General features: G+C 41.6%; 1 protein-coding gene and 1 long non-coding RNA gene across 2 annotated transcripts; both read right to left on the bottom strand.

The window, feature by feature from the left end:
* Window positions 1-28: 28 nt before the first annotated feature.
* Window positions 29-8,693, bottom strand: rgn (regucalcin). The gene is made up of 8 exons (XM_006791888.3): window positions 8,607-8,693; window positions 4,485-4,674; window positions 4,225-4,407; window positions 4,055-4,149; window positions 2,724-2,838; window positions 2,517-2,648; window positions 2,247-2,401; window positions 29-267 (listed from the first exon to the last, which is right to left on the bottom strand). Exons 2-8 carry the CDS (start codon window positions 4,645-4,647, stop codon window positions 217-219), a joined length of 894 nt encoding a protein of 297 aa, XP_006791951.1. The 5' UTR covers window positions 4,648-4,674; window positions 8,607-8,693; the 3' UTR covers window positions 29-216.
* Window positions 8,694-12,674: 3,981 nt separating this feature from the next.
* LOC148098650 (uncharacterized) lies at window positions 12,675-14,027 on the bottom strand. The gene is made up of 3 exons (XR_015720715.1): window positions 13,823-14,027; window positions 13,479-13,659; window positions 12,675-13,105 (listed from the first exon to the last, which is right to left on the bottom strand). It is a non-coding gene; the product is annotated as an uncharacterized LOC148098650 (long non-coding RNA).
* Window positions 14,028-17,336: the final 3,309 nt, after the last annotated feature.

Genomic DNA, 17,336 nt, shown 5'->3' with positions numbered 1-17,336 from the left:
TTTGACACTACATTACCCACAATCCCTCTGTCACTCAGGTTTTATTTCCAACACAAAGCATCATTAATCTGTGTGATTGATGATTGTTAATCATGTATCAGTACACTGATTGATTGACAAGTAATCAGTAAACATGTTGATTAGTTCATCATGTTGATCTGTGCTGTGATTGGCTGTTAGAGTTCACTGATGGATCAGGTCTTCTCCTCCTGAAGTTCATCCGGAGAAAGCGTATGAAGGTCGACCTTTGACCCCGAGTCCTGTGACCTGTGCATGCACGCACGCGCGCGCACACACACACACACACACACACACACACACACACACACACACACACACACACGAGTCAGGGCAGTAGTGATGGGAATTCCGGCTCTTTTTGGAGAACCGGCTCTTTCGGCTCGGCTCACTAAAAACAGACGGCTCTCTCGGCTCCCAACCGGCTCTTCAGGTTGTTTTGTTGCTTTAATTAGTGTGTGAATGTGTGTGTGAATGGGTGAATGACTGAATGTAGTGTGAAGCGCTTTGGGGTCCTTAGGGACTAGAAAAGCGCTATACAAACGCAGGCCATTTACCATTTTAATTAATTTATTATAAATAACAATATAAAATTATGCACAAAAGAAATTACTAATGTAAAAAAAAAAAAGTGGATTTATTTATATGTTTACATATAAATATATGCGGTGGCCCCTAGAGACATAACCCCTAACCCTAATCACTAACCCTCCGCAAAGCCAGAACATCTTACTATTCGTCACTGATTGAAGAAAATAAGAACAACCCCAGGTTTCTCTTCAGCTCTGTACCCAGGCTGACAAACAGTCAGAGCTCTGTTGAGCCAACTATTAGTATACGTAGCATGCATTTTCACTGCTATGCAGATGACACCCAGCTCTATCTGTCCATGAAGCCAGATAACACACACCAATGAGTTAAACTGCAGGAATGTCTTAAAGACATAAAGACCTGGATGGCCGCTAACTTTCTGCTTCTTAATTCAGATCAAACTGAGGTCATTGTACTCGGCCCTGAAAATCTTAGAAATATGGTATCTAAGCAGATTCTTACTCTGGATGGCATTACCTTGGCCTCCAGTAACACTGTGAGGAACCTTGGAGTCATTTTTGACCAGGACATGTCCTTCAACGCACATATTAAACAAATATGTAAGACTGCTTTCTTCCATTTGTGCAACATCTCTAAAGTTAGAAATATCCTGTCTCAGAGTGACGCTGAAAAACTAGTTCATGCATTTATTACTTCCAGGCTGGACGACTGTAATTCATTATTATCAGGATGTCCTAAAAACTCCCTGAAAAGCCTTCAGCTAATCCAAAATGCTGCAGCAAGAGTCCTGACAGGGACTAGAAAGAGAGAGCAGATTTCTCCTGTTTTGGCTTCCTGTTAAATCCAGAATTCAAAATCCTGCTCCTCACATACAAGGTCTTAAATAATCAGGCCCCATCTTATCTTAATGACCTTGTAGCACCATATCACCCTATTAGAGCACTTTGCTCTCGCTCTGCAGGCCTACTTGTTGTTCCTAGAGTATTTAAAAGTAGAATGGGAGGGAGAGCCTTCAGTTTTCAGGCCCCTCTTCTGTGGAACCAGCTTCCAGTTTGGATTCAGGAGACAGACACTATCTCTACTTTCAAGATTAGGCTTCAAACTTTCCTTTTTGCTAAAGCATATAGTTAGGGCTGGACCAGGTGACCCTGAATCCTCCCTTAGTTATGCTGCAATAGACGTAGGCTGCCGGGGATTCCCATGATGCATTGAGTTTTTCCTTTCCAGTCACCTTTCTCACTCACTCTGTGTTAACAGACCTCTCTGCATTGAATCGTACTTGTTATTAACCTCTGTCTCTCTTCCACAGCATGTCTTTATCCTGTCTTCCTTCTCTCACCCCAACCAATCACAGCAGATGGCCCCGCCCCTCCCTGAGCCTGGTTCTGCCGGAGGTTTCTTCCTGTTAAAAGGGAGTTTTTCCTTCCCACTGTTGCCAAAGTGCTTGCTCGTAGGGGGTTGTCTGATTGTTGGGATATCTCTGTATTATTGCAGGGTCTTTACCTTACAATATTACAGATGACCCAAGAAGTCTGAGCTCCAGTTTGGGTCAGTGACATAAAAGTTGAGTACGTCCATCTACTGTAAACAGTCTGAGAGCTCTTTGTGTTTCATCATCTTCTCACAGTCAAGTGTCAAAAGTTTATTAAAAGGGAACACATGAGCTGCCAACTCACCCTGAAGGTGCTTCCAGCCAGGGGCTGCTGTTTGCTCTCAGACTGGCTGAGGCCAAGACTGGCCGAGGTCACGTAGAGGTCAGAGTAGTCTGGACCTCCGAAACAACACGAGGTGGTCTTCGTCACCGGCAGAGAGATCGTCTTCAGCCGCACACCTGTGAGTGTATGACAGGTACATCATCATCATCACCACCACTTTAAAATGACCGCACTTACAGAAACACCCAGAATCAGCAGAAACCAGAACTAATCATCAGAACCAGAACAAACCAGTAGCAGGGTCGATGTTGAGGACCCGCCCTCCGTCGTAACAGGCCACCCACAGACGACCTTCAGCATCAAGAGTCATCCCATCGGGAATCCCTTCCCCCTCCTGAATGTGGCATACCACACGCCGATTACCTAGGAAACATGGCTATAAATACAGATGTACTACACCATAAGCACACACAATGTGCAGCATAAGTACACAGGTACCAATGTGTCCAGTGCTGGGGTCGTGGTCAAAGGCGTCGACAGTCAGAGCCAAACTGTCGATGTAGAAAAACGTCTTCTGATCCTCAGACCAGTCCATCCCATTAGAGATGTCCACCTGAGAGGTAGACAGGTGAGACAGACGGGTGAGACAGACAGGTACAGTGAGACTGTACATTTATTTTACATGGTCAGGTATCACGTTAACGGGGCTCATTGACTGTCTTGTTTAATGAGCTGCCAACCTGGCTGATGTCGTTGATACAGCCTAGGGCTGTGCGATATGACCAAAATCTCATATCCCGATATAAGACATTTATCGTCCTGACAACGATATAAATCACAAAAATGTAATATTTTCTGTAAATTCTGTGAATCTCGGGCAGCTCGACTTGTGTGAAGTTTTTCTAGCTGGGCGTCGTGTAGCTGGAGTCGAGTGTTTTTACTGATGCATGAAACTATACATTTTTAGACATTAGTTGTAACGGCCGCCGTTTTCTTTCAAAGTTTGAGTCTAAGGTTTATTTTTTAGCACCTGACGGCTCTTTTTTTTCTTCTCATCCGTAAACTCTCTGCATCTTTCACGTGATTCAGTTTATTTTGAAAAGTCTCAACAGGATCTTGAGCTTTATTGTGAAAGGTTTACGTGGAAAACAAACAAGCGGACAGCAGAGCCACGCGATGGTTTTACCGTCGTTGTTGCTAACGACAACACGTAAAAACAGGCGCTTGTCCGTCCGTAGTGTGGTTATATTAAATATAAGAGAAAGAGAGAACTTTAAGACATTAATAATAACTACAGTGACCATGGTAAATGGTAAATGGCCTGTATTTTATATAGCGCTTTACTAGTCCCTAAGGACCCCAAAGTGCTTTACATATCCAGTCACCCACCCATTCACACACACATTCACACACTGGTGATGGCAGCTACATTGTAGCCACAGCCACCCTGGGGCGCACTGACAGAGGCGAGGCTGCCGGACACTGGCGCCACCGGGCCCTCTGACCACCACCAGTAGGCAACGGGTGAAGTGTCTTGCCCAGGGACACAACGACCGAGACTGTCCAAGCTGGGGCTCAAACCGGCAACCTTCCGATTACAAGGCGAACTCCCAACTCTTGAGCCACGATCGCCCTTCAGAACCATGAAAAAATATTGCCGTAAACAGTTTATTTTATGACACCACGAAACAAACAATAGCGTAATATGAAATGATAGACGTTTTTATATCGTCATCCGATATATATCGTTATATCAAACAGCCCTAATATAGCCACTTGATTAAGAACACCAACAGGATTATCTTAGTATCACAGGCAGGTTAAGTTACCTGGCTCAGGTGTTTGGTCACAGTGAGGTCAGGGGCTACAGAGAACAGAGCTCCTTGTTTCCTTTCCCCGGACGGGTAATCTTTTAACATCGTACCTAAAACACATCCCACTGTTACCATAGCAACAGAGAGACAGTCAGGTAAGACAGTAACCAGGTGTGCAGACTGACCCGTCAGCAGTCGTCCACTCGGATCAGCCTTCCCATCGTTCAGGCGGTTGTTCGGTTTGTCTTCATCGACCTCCACCAGTGATGTCACCTTGTGCGTCTGCCAATCAACAGCCACAATGCTGCGACCCACACCTGCAACGTACCCGCCCGACCTGCGAGGAACCGCGAAGCCCACTGTATCAGCTGAGGGGAGAAGGACAGGTGAGACATGGTCAACATTCAGGTAAGCGTCAGACAGGTGAAAATGCTGATTGGCCCACCTGTCTCCACAGACTGGATGTGATTGGTCGCAGGACTCCAGCGGTGGATTTTCTGCCCTATGATGTCAACAAACAGCAGGGTCTGCTCTGACTCCTCCCACACCGGCCCTTCACCAATCAGAGCGCTTGATTTCACTATGGGGTGCACCTTCACTGACGACATCTTTGGGGCCAATCACAGAGCAGGACACTGTAGCCATGGAAACAGCAGGTCAGTTGTTTTAAATCAAACTGAACTCACCTGTACTACATGTACCTGTACTGTGTTAGTGAATCACCAATCAGCTGCTAGGAGAATCAACTAATCGCCTTATGAATGAGCAGCTGAGCAGGTGTCTTGTTGATTGGTGAAACAGGTCTGATGGGACATTCCCTGTACTGCTCAGAGGAACGTGGGCAAAGTATAACGGTCACCTGGACAACAGCGTGACGCTGACACGACCTTCGTGACCTCCACTCATAACAACAGGAAGTTCTGCTGACGGTGAGTCGGGCTAGACCCTGATCCCAGAATAAAAAACTTTCTGATGTCATTAACACACCTGGTGATGTCATAAACATGAGGGCAGCAGGCGAAACACAAACATCGACCTTATGAGTTGTACAGTCCAGATTGACACTGTGGAAATGGAAATGTGCCCACAGGACAGCCGTTACCCCGACAATGACCCCGACCATGAGCTCTGTGCTGGGAGGTACTGCGGTCTTACATAAAGTAGTACTACTCATGTTCAGAAAGGAGTACTGCATCACGCAGTCTTATGTAACATGCAGCCTACATAACATGCAGTTTTTTTATATTGATCTGTTGATTGATTATTAACTAACTGGTGAGTTAAACATTAAACTGAGTGAGTCAGCTTTCTTTCATCTCTCAGACACTTTAAAGAGCCGCTGGTTCCCTGGTCACTCCACTTTATTGGTATTTATATAAAGAGGGGGAAAAAAGTGCAATACTGTACTAACTGCAAAATTTTTTTTTGTACTGTTCAGTCTGTACTGCTGCTCATTCCTGCCACTGTGCAATATCCCATTTGCCCCCCCCCCCCTCACATTCCTATATAAGATTTTCTTTATTCAATCACTAGTGTGTACATATATTTATATATACATATATACATTTAGTCTGTTAACTGTTAATCTTTTTTCTTTTACTATATTTTATTAACATTTTGCTCTTTACTATTTTTTCCACTGTACCATTCTGCTGAGTGACTGTCTTCCGCTCATCAAATACATTTCATTGCAATGTTGACCCTGTGCTAACTTGCATATGACAAATAAAACTGAAAACTGCTGTCTTTATTACCCCACAACAAATCAGCAGGAGTCTGATGAACCTGATAGCATTCTGGTCGTCACTTTGATGTCCCATAAAACCTCACAGGTTCAGGCATAACAACAGACGCTCACAGAGACAGGTGCAGGTGCAGGAGGACAGCAGGGACATGCCCCAAACTAGGACAGCCCACTGTGACCTCAACACTTTTCATCTGTTCTGTGGTGTCCCAGCAGGAGTGTGCCGTGACGCCTGCTCCTCCACACATGAGGGGAACCTCCTCAAGTTTCATGGCTCCGTGTCCTCCTCATCATGCTCCAGTCGCACAGACTGCTCTGGATCCGATCATTAAACATCTGCCACGGCAGTGACACGTGCGTGAAGATCGCACAGTTCAGCGGAGGGAGGACACAGTCTTTAACTTCGACCATCCAGCAACCACGCGCGTGCGCACACGCAGAATAAAAAAAGTTTAAAGACTGCAAAGTCCTGCAGGACCAACACGCTGCTTCCGCCTTGTGTGTCTTTGTACGTGTCGGCCTCACCTGTCTCATCAACTACAGGTGAACTACGTGAATCTGACGTCGCTCGTCCCCGCACCAGGGGTGGATCTAGAAGGGTGGCATGGGGTGGCAAGTGCCACCCTAAAATGATCCCCTGCCACCCCAGTTTTGCATGTGACAGTGTTGTTTATTAAAATAAGATAGCATTAACAGTTTGAGCGTAGTTACAGTCAACAGTGACTATAAATGCTAAAACTGAATATAAACCCCCCTCACCAGTAACAAATGGTTCAGCCATAGCAGGACCGGCTTTTTTCTTGTTTTCAGTAGCAAGCGATGCTTATGATTGTGCCAGAGCACATTCTGAACAACACCATGGGAATTTCGCTTTTTACACAGGTGGGTGGATGTTACACTCTGGAAATGGAAGGAAGGTGAGTGTTGTTAACCCTTTGTGGTCTACGGACACGCTGCACCTCCAAATCACATGACTGATGTAAGCTGACACAGCAACAAGCTGCAGCCACGCTGAGTTTCTATTTCAGCCACATTGAAAATTCGGACTTCAAAGTTTTTAAATTTTAATTACAGGCCAGTGAATCCAGAGTAATGATAATATATATAAGCCACGCTTTTTTCTAAATACTGTCGTCACGTTTTTGTGTGTGTGTGTGTGTGTTTTAAGCATTTTAAGGACAGCGCGAAAACAGTAAAGAAAGGAAGAAAAGCCACCTCTTTCCTATCGGTGGAAAAAGTACCATGTCGGCCAATTTAAAAAAAAGTCAACACGTGGGATTTGGTTGTTTAGGAAGAGGGGAAAGTTTTGGGAGTGACAGTAACGGCAGCGAGACAGAGCAAGCAAGTGAGAGAGAGAGCGAGAGAGTTTTTAGATGTGGGAGATTTGTGACGTTTAGTGTGGAGTGTTTACTTAGTGTGTTGTGTTGTGTAGTCGTCGTTTTGTTTTGTGTGTCAGTGAGGGCACTAATGAATGTCACAAAGGCACATTTGCAATTTAAACACTGTCACTAAGTAGAAAACCAGCGGAGTGATACACCTGCTGTTATCAGGCCTGCAGGTTTCTCCCTGTGCTGTTCTCCTGTTTTTACTGACACACATCATTTGTGGGGCATCTTATTGCAACACCTGATTGTTCTCTAATTTTAGTTTTAGTAATATTTTTAAATGGTTATACAAAATGAAAAAAAAACGGCAGGTGTATTGGCTGCATTTTTAGATAAATAGTTGTCTATGTTTACAAAATGTACAATTTATATTTGCATTTCAAGTTATAAAAATTTACTCAACATGTCTGTGGTTTTTTACAGTAAAAAAAATACTACTAGGATTTTAAGTTCTTTGTGTGATTTCAGATCAGTAATACTAATGCAGTATGTCAGTGAAAAAAACAACTAAATTCAGTTGAGCTGAAAAGACACCAAACAAGGCAAGGGGAAAAAAATAAAATGAAACAATCTGAGGGTGAAACACAAACGTAAACTCAAAAGGAATCAAAATCGCCGGTTGTATGTCAGACCTCAGTGAGTTAATCCAACAAATCATGAAAAATTAGGTTTACATGTTTGTTCATGACAGTGCAGATTTCTGACATTTTGTGTAATTTAAGCTGTAACAATGTGATTGTTTTCTAACAAAAAACAGTGAAACTCAAGTTAGACTTGTGTTTGTAAATAGACCACCTCATGTTGTGTAGCTTTCTGGATTTTATACTTATTGGGCTACATACTTATTTATTATACAGGCTATACAGTACATATAATCAAAACTCACATGTTTTATGTAACTAAAGTGTGTAATTATGTGGGCTACAGACAATAATTAAGTTATAGACTATATTTATATGAAAAACGTGCATACTTACTGCATTTGAATTATTCTAACCATATGTAACCACCTGCATATGTGTTTGAAAAAAAAAAAGGCTTTGATTTTGCCACCCTATTTGATTTCTTTGCCACCCTCATGCCACCCTAAGAAAATTTCTCTAGATCCGCCCCTGCCCCGCACGGCTCGTGCACGTCTTCATTGAGGTGAACGAGCGTGTTACAGTGAGGAGCTGAGCCCCGGCAAGCCAAAATTCAGATTCTCACGGAGTCCCGTGAAGTTTGGAGCAAACACTAATGCCGAATTAAAAACAGATTCGCTTTCATCCGGAAACACCAAACTTTTACCTCGCGAGCCTCCGGAAAAGCACGCGACACTAAAAATCAGCACATTTTTAGACGGAGTTTGGTTCGGTGTGAAGAAGTTAAGTTTGTAGCTTTCTGGAGCGCTACCATGTACTCAGTACACATAAACACAACTGAACCGGCACCCACTTACCTGCTGCAGTACCAGACGCAGTACTCTGAAGTGCTCTCCGTGTGTGCACACTGACCCAGTCTCGCAGCTCCGCCCCTCCCAGCGGAGCACCCCCTGTCGCTACCCGATCTTTTTTTTAAACTTTATTGAGAAACAGTATACAGAACATGTATACAACCAGAACAAAATTAACATATGCCAGGGGGTGTAATACAAAGAATTACATACATTCAAATAATTTGTAATTACTACAAATAGTAATAGTTTTCATAGCCTTTTTGTTAAGTGATCCATGAATCAATTTTATGTAACATAAAACATCATTATAGTAATGTTTAAAACAAGCCTTTTGGTTACTGTATTTGCATTTGTGAAAATAAAATTTAGCTAAGATAACTAACAAGTTTATTACAAAGTAAACATCATCTTTTTTTTTTTGCCTTCGAAAGAAACAAAATACAACATTTTCCCATTTCACAGTAAAGTCTTTGTAGAGATGTCAGCAATGAATCTACTGAAGTCTTTCCAAAATGTTCTAGTGCATGAACAGATCCAGAAGGGGTGCTGCACAGTCTCAGGATGGCTTCCACAAAATCCACAGTTCACATTTATGTCCCTTTTGAAGTTTGTCATATAATGATTAGCAGGATAAAATTTATGCAATATTTTAAATGAAACTTCTTTTACTTTATTCGTTACCAAATACTTGTTAGGAATTGTCCATACTCTTTTCCAGTTAATGTCACTGACAAAGGAGAACAGTTAGAGATTCTGTCTGGAACAAAGCACGAATATTCTTATTGGCGCCGCCATTGCGTGCAATAGGTCGGCAGCCTTAACATGAAATTTCCCACTCGTGGGACTAATCTTATTTTATTACCTTTACTATGGTTTTTTAAACAGATTCTTCCTATGGGTGTATCCACAGGGTTGGGGAGAGAAACAGATGATATACAAGGTTGAATACCTTTAAAAAACATTATAATACCCGTAGGTATTGCATCAAATAATATGGCATATTCTTTGGGTGTGGCTGAAAATTTATAAGTGTTTAAGAATTCTGAATAAGACATAAGCTGCCCATTAGGATTAAACAGCTGATTTACTAAAACAATCTGTTTCTCAACCCACCTAGAAAAAAATTAATGATTTCTTTTTATGCACTATGTTCCTATTATTCCAAATTAAATACGTATGGGGTGTAAAGTTGTGTTTATATATAAGGGACCAAGCTAATAGAACTTGTTTGTGAAACATCGAAAGGTTTTCTGGAAGCTTATCTATACTATAATCACAACCTAAGATAAAACTTAGACCACCAAAAATGTAGTGAGGAATAAAATTTCAAATGGATACCGGATTTTTAAGAAAATGTTTAGCCCAATTAATCTTAAATGTATTGTTTAGAGTAGTAAAATCCAAAATATTGAGACCACCGTGTTCATAGTCATTCATCACTACACTTTTTCTGATGTAATGTGTCCCATTTTTCCAGAGGAAAATGAAGAGCATTCAGTCCTTACAAGTTTTGCCGTCCACATGCAGAGAAATTGCTGCACAAGTCAGTCGAGACAGACCTTCTGCTTTTCAGAGCAATACCCTCCCTCTTAAACTTAAATGTCTCTGCAACCACTGATTTAATTTGGTTTGAGATTTTTTAATAATTGGGGGAAAATTTTGTGAAATTCTGTCTTTTTGATCTTTGCAGATAATCAGACGTAAATATGTTGCTTCATGTTTAACTGTTATATTACAAAGACTCTGAACATTACACTCTTTGACAGGTGATAATTGACATTTAAGTTTAACATCAATCCAGACCCTTTTAAGAAATCCTCTATTACATGTAAAGCAACTGGCACTTGGCTGGCATATTTAAGAAAAATTGTGGTATCATCTGCCAGTTGACTAATGACAATCTCTCTGTCTGCTATATTTATACCTTTCACAGTGCTATTCGAAATATGAGAGGCAAGAATTTGGGTGCAAAGTAAAAAAAGATAAGGGCTAATCGGGCATCCCTGGCGTACCCCTCGATTAAGACTAAAACGAGAAGTGGTGCCCTTTTTCATTCTAATAGAACTATTTGCATTGGAATACAGAGTTTTGATAGCTTTGCAGAAGATATCACCAAAACCAAATTTCTGAAGTGTAAGAAATACAAATTCATGCTCAATTGAGTCAAAGGCTTTATAGAAGTCTAGGATTAGGATAAATGAGTCATCAGATATTAATGCTGAGTAGTCCAGAATATCCAAGACGAGTCTATTGGAGATGTGCCTGTTTGTCATAAATCCAGACTGTGTCTCATCTACAATATCATCCAAAATATATTTAATTCTTCTAGCTAGCAATAGAGCTAATATTTTATAATCATTATTTAGTAGCGTTTTACGATAGTTACAGGTCAGAGTATCTGTTAAGATGTTAAGAATAATAAGTATCTCTTAAAATGTTTGCAATAATTAAGCATTTCAATATAATGTAGACAAAAACGAAAAATAAAAAGATAGTTACGGATCAGGACTCCCCGATCCTTACTGCGCATGTGCAAAGTCGGACCGTACAAATCGGGTCTACCCAATCCGTACTGCACATGTGCAGATTTTTTCTTCTTCTTCTGTTTCATTTAACGGCAGTTTACTCCCCAGTGCACGAGGATACCGCCACCTGCTGACCGAGCGAATGAACCGTATTGTAAACTGAAGTAAACTGAATTACAAATGCATGTTTAAACTTTCTCCGGGTGTGGGTGTCACTACCCAATCCGTACCGGAAACCTGATCGGTACCACACATGCGAAAATCTTACGTCCCTTCCTCTATTTGCCAACATTGCGACAGTTAATGTATTTGAGTGACACGGTTAGCACCCAGTTAGCTCCTAGCATTTCTCAACAGCTCTGCCTGCCCGGGACATTTAAACAATGGATAATCCGTTTACAAACAAATTCATGTTTTTCTCCTCAGCAGAGAGCCTCCCCCGTAAAATAAGAAGAATGGCGCCTAATTACAGACTTAATAATACTGACTTAGCAATATGTCACATGAAGATTCATCAACCAGATTAAGTGTTTACTGACAATTGACAGTGATAGTGGACATATTCGCACAGACAAGCATAAACACACTTGACTATCACTAAATCAAATTAATCGGTCTTTAAGTGATGACGTGACAAATCCTGCTTCCGGGCCAAAGTAGTCTGCGTTTAATATGGCTTTTGTGTTGTTAACATGTTTAATGTTTTGTATCTTCTTCTATTTAATTTCAAAAAGCCCCTAAAAACAGTCAAAAACAGTGATCACTGTCGGCCTCGGCTTTTATTACCGCTAATCATTTTAAAGCTCAATTTTTAAAACCTTAGGATGTAACTACAGCCCAGCGCATGCAGCAGTATATGAATGACTAACCTCGTGTTACAGGCATGGCCCTTTAAGGGTGAAGCCTGATGTGAAATGTATTCGGGATGTGTGTAGCGGGACTGCTGGTGTATGTGTGTAGAGAGAGAGAGCGGAGAAGGGGAAAAAGTAACGGTTAGCTACAGAAGAGACGAAAAGAAAATAAATAAAAGGAATATAATAACTCCCTCGACAGCCAGAGTTGTGTCGGCGATGCTCGCTGTGAGTAAACTGTTTCAGCCCACTGTACGCGGTGTTCGTGCCTTAGAGAAGAAATAAAGTTCGGTGAAGCAGTTCCCTACCAGTGTTGCCAACTCCTTAGTAAGGAAAATCGCTATTGGCTGTCCTAAAAGTCGCTAGAAGTCGCTAAATGATGTCATCACCTAATTTCCCAGATAGCAAGGAAACATTGAAACAACGTTGAGTCAATATCAGGCGACGTCATTGAATCAACGTTGAAGTGTGACGTTGACCTAACGTCACTCCTGCACCCTTTTTTAATGTTGAAACAACGTCAGGTTTTGATGTTGAATCAATGTTGAAACCTGACATTGAAACAATGTCAGATTCTGATATTGAAACACTGTTGAGCTATGGTGTTGATATTTCCACCTCTTTCGCACAGTTGCTTTTTATTAAAACAACAGTTAAATCATGACTGGAAATCTACCTTTCTTTATAAGTATTTTAACCAATACTAAACTACTGCATGTTTCCATCAATACTTAAACCACCTAAACACATAATTGTACTTATTCCTCAAATTGGACACCCTTTATAAAAAAACAACAACAACAAATGTCTCACAATGTATCATGTCAATATTAATATCCTAAAATAAGAAAGCATTGCATGTGATGTAACAGAGAAAAAAAATAAACAAAAAAAGGTCAATAGGCGTGTTTCGTTTGCTAAATACTTTATTAAAAGACAGTTTCCTATTTACATTTATATGTTTCACAGAAGTTTGTAATTTTTTACTCTGGGATGGGGATGCATGATGTGCATCCTGCACCACCCATACCCATACGATCTGGGGCGTATCGGAGCCATTTCTGCACTGCTTGTGCAAAGACAAACTTGGACATAGAGTTTGCCCCTAACTGCTGCGTCAGGCCATCTAGGAAAAAAATACACACACACAAACAAAAAAAGTGAATTAGAGCACATGAATAAGCTCTTGTTAACTGTCTTCAGCGGGGAGAAAGTATGTAAACTCCTAGGCTGATAAACATGAAAGTCACCAGGCGTAAATCTGCAAACTGCCGCATTTGATTCCCAAAGAGCTATGAGCTGTGATAAGTGATAAGTCTTAGCATGGTGTGCCGTGTATCCTTTAAAACAAAATAAACATGGGGTCCTCGGGCTGTACAACTACAACCCGAGGACTAAACAAGCCAAAGACCAAAGACTCCATCTCCAGATTAACCGGACATGAAAGTCTTGTTATTAAGAAAGACAAAGTAATATAGCAAAAAAACTGTAAAACTTACCACCATATATGCATTTGCAGAGCGCTGTATCTTTAAATGCCATTTTTTGCTTTGTCTGGTCCTTGGTTTTTTTCCCTGCCCAGTTGAGTACCGAGGCCAGCTCGTTTGTAATGGCATAAGCCATTACACGGCGGACTCGCACCTCCAGTGTGGTCCCTCCAATCAAGGCAAAGCGTCTCACCTATAGACACATTTTAAGAGATGGAATTAGCGTGTCTCATGTCTTAAATGTGTATGCAAGTGCTTGTGTGTTTAATCAACAGGCCGTTGTTATGTATTTAAATCACATCTGACAGCTATTACACTTTATAGTTACAAAGTGTACATAACCTTTATATACTTACCATTGCCTTATTTGCCTCTTATGATTGAAAAGCTGCCTCTGCATTGTTTAGCTCCTCAATGTTGTGCAAGGGCAAATCCAGAGGCAGTACCCCAGCATCTACCGATTCATTGCAGCAGGGATGGCGGATGGCTCTGACCTCCTCACGGAGTTCGTTAACAGCTGTCGTCAGGTCTGACAGCATAGCTAATATCTTTTGTGAGGTCGCATCTGTTTAAAAAAAACAATTCCAGAAAGATTAATGGCTTAAGCAGTGAGAGGCGAAAAACTAATATATAAATAATAAAACGCAGTTTACGTGTGGACAAAAGGTGCAAACGCAAGGTAGGTGAGCGTGCATCGTAAAGTTAGGTGAGCGTGCAACGTAAAGTTAGGTGAGCGTGCAACGTAAAGTTTGAATTGAGTGCGAATCGAAGCGGGTGCTCTCCAATCATTAAAAGTAACAAAGACATTGAACACATTTATACAGTTACCTTTACGTTTATCAATCATATATCACAGATTTACAATTTTTTGTAGTACTATGCTAAAAAGCAACTACAGAGCGAAAGTCTGGGTCAAGCGCCGAGGCGACGGCAAGAACAAAGGAACCCTCAAAGCGTTAAAGCTAGCTAGCTAGCTTTGTAAGGGAATATAACGGAAAAGTATGAAACGAAAATGTTTTCTTTGTTGACTTTGTTCGCAGTGCAATTTATTTGTTGCCGGATTGTAAGATGAAAGTAGACACAATTTCGGGCTCCCACATTTTGTCCGAAACTTTACATTAACAAGTTTGTTTGTTTTTTTACTGTTATTCAAATGCAACCGTGGAAATAACGAATAGAACAAAAGTCATTCATTCTTACCTTATACTAATCGTGGTGCAGGCCAGTGCAGTGCATGAACTGATGCCTTCTCCGGTCAATTCCGCTGAGAGTAAATCTAATGTCCCGCTCTACTGTACAAGACAATGGTTACCTGAAGGGATGTACCACTGTGAGAGGGGGGGCTATGGAATAGTCCAAGTGGTAGCAGCTGTAAGCGGTTTCATCAGTATTTCAGTGTTGTTTCAACATTGGATTTGTGTTGACATTTCAACCCTGACGATTCTGATGGTTCAGATGGAAAATCAACATCTGTTCAATGTTTCCTTGCTATCTGGGTTGCATAATTGGTCATGCTAATGTAATTGTAATCTATGTTGTTGGAGAGAGAAATAACATCTTGGAAGAGACATAAAGTGAGTAAAAAACGTCCTAAATGCATTTAGAATTTATTTAGAACTACAAATTAAATTTATTTTAGCAATTATTGTTTTTTTAATGTCACAATTCCAACCCTGCTCCTTTACCCGGGCTTGGACCGGCAAAAGTGACCCGAAATAGGCACTCTGGTGGAGTTACTGTGTGTGTGTGTTTATAAGTAGTTTTCAACCTTGTGATCCACAAAACAGCATAACAGTAAAAGAGTAAAAGAAGAACTGACTGCGTTACAGCACCCGCTGCTTGTTGAGAGTAAAAGCGATATGCGCTTTCACGTCTTTTTTTAGCGACTTTTTTTAGAAAAAAAGTCGCTAGGGGGTCTGAAAACTCGCTAAATATAGCGACAAAGTCGCTAAGTTGGCAACACTGTTTCCTACGCCTCCTTCGATCTTTTTGCGAGCGGAGTTGACCTGTATAGTAAGCTGTTGCTGGCTACGAGTCAGTTACGGAACCTTCAAGTAACTGCCAGAGGTTTCCTTACTACGGTTCGGGGCCGCGGATCTGGCGCGGTAACACTCGTATTGTGGATGGATTATCTCAGTTGTTCTCCTGGCTGAAGTTTGGTCTGCTTACAGCATCCTGCTATGCGATTACATTTGTTCCTGACCACCGGGAATCCTCACGCTAAGTTAGCGTGTTTATATTATGCTAACACAGCTGTGTCGCTAGCAGTGTTGGGACTAAGTTACGCGCACGGTAACTAGTTATTATGCCAAAACCAGGAACGCGTTACTCGTTACTGGGATTTAGATAGGCTCGTTATTCGTTACTTCGTGTGGTGGCTATCGCGGAGCTTCCACAGATTCAATAACATTAGCAAGTGTTGGAAGCCAGCAGGTGGATGAAGGAAAAGGGAGGCAAGAGGAGAGACCCGAAGCGGCCGCTGGTCCGAGAGTGTCAGGTGAACTGAACTTCAGGTAAGAAGTTATAACCTGCAGTCCAGCTGGGTGAGATATGAACCAAGTTTAGGTGGAGTTTATTTTGGTTATGCTGACTTTTTCGTACTGCATGCTAGCTAGCATGACGGAGTTTCTATACAGCTGGGTGGGTGCTATGTTACTGATGTTGAACTTTATTTTGTTCATAAGGTTAATTATTAGAGTTGCCAACCGTCCTGTAAAAAACGGAATTCGTATTCAGAGAAAATATCACGCGTTTTGTATTGAGCTGAAAAGGAACACAGTTTGTCCCGGACTTCAGCTACAATGAAAAAGACACAAAGTTGGAGTTATTCTGTGTTTGCTGCACAGCTGCCTCTTCTTCTCTCATCCTCTCACCCTCCCTCTCCTGTTTCTACTTCAATCATGAAACTGATCAATGATCAGCTGATCGGCTTTTCTCTCTTGTTTATTTATCGCCCACTTTGCGCCAGAAAGAGGAAACCAGCGGATGTCACGGTAAACAACAGCAGCACTTTTAAGCTTGATCAGCTGTTGTTAGAATTTATTTAATATTAATTAAGTATCAGCTGATGTTTGCTGGAGCCACAGCTGTAAACCTGCTGGTCATGATATCGGTTTGAATACAGTGGGGCAAAAAAGTATTTAGTCAGCCACCGATTGTGCAAGTTCCCCCACTTAAAATGATGACAGAGGTCAGTAATTTGCACCAGAGGTACACTTCAACTGTGAGAGACAGAATGTGAAAAAAAAATCCATGAATTCACATGGTAGGATTTGTAAAGAATTTATTCGTAAATCAGGGTGGAAAATAAGTATTTGGTCAATAACAAAAATACAACTCAATACTTTGTAACATAACCTTTGTTGGCAATAACAGAGGTCAAACGTTTACTATAGGTCTTTACCAGGTTTGCACACACAGTAGCGGGTATTTTGGCCCATTCCTCCATGCAGATCTTCTCAAGAGCAGTGATGTTTTGGGGCTGTCGCCGAGCAACACGGACTTTCAACTCCCGCCACAGATTTTCTATGGGGTTGAGGTCTGGAGACTGGCTAGGCCACTCCAGGACTTTCAAATGCTTCTTACGGAGCCACTCCTTTGTTGCCCGGGTGGTGTGTTTTGGATCATTGTCATGTTGGAAGACCCAGCCTCGTTTCATCTTCAAAGTTCTCACTGATGGAAGGAGGTTTTGGCTCAAAATCTCACGATACTTGGCCCCATTCATTCTGTCCTTAACACGGATCAGTCGTCCTGTCCCCTTGGCAGAAAAACAGCCCCATAGCATGATGTTTCCACCCCCATGCTTCACAGTAGGTATGGTGTTCTTGGGATGCAACTCAGTATTCTTCTTCCTCCAAACACGACGAGTTG

This window comes from Neolamprologus brichardi, chromosome 15 (assembly GCF_056152115.1).
Source record: "Neolamprologus brichardi isolate AB-2024 chromosome 15, ASM5615211v1, whole genome shotgun sequence".
In the NCBI taxonomy this organism is placed as follows: Eukaryota; Metazoa; Chordata; class Actinopteri; order Cichliformes; family Cichlidae; genus Neolamprologus; species Neolamprologus brichardi.
The sequence above is the reverse complement of the archived record's forward strand: the minus strand, read 5'-3'. Positions and strand labels throughout refer to the sequence as shown.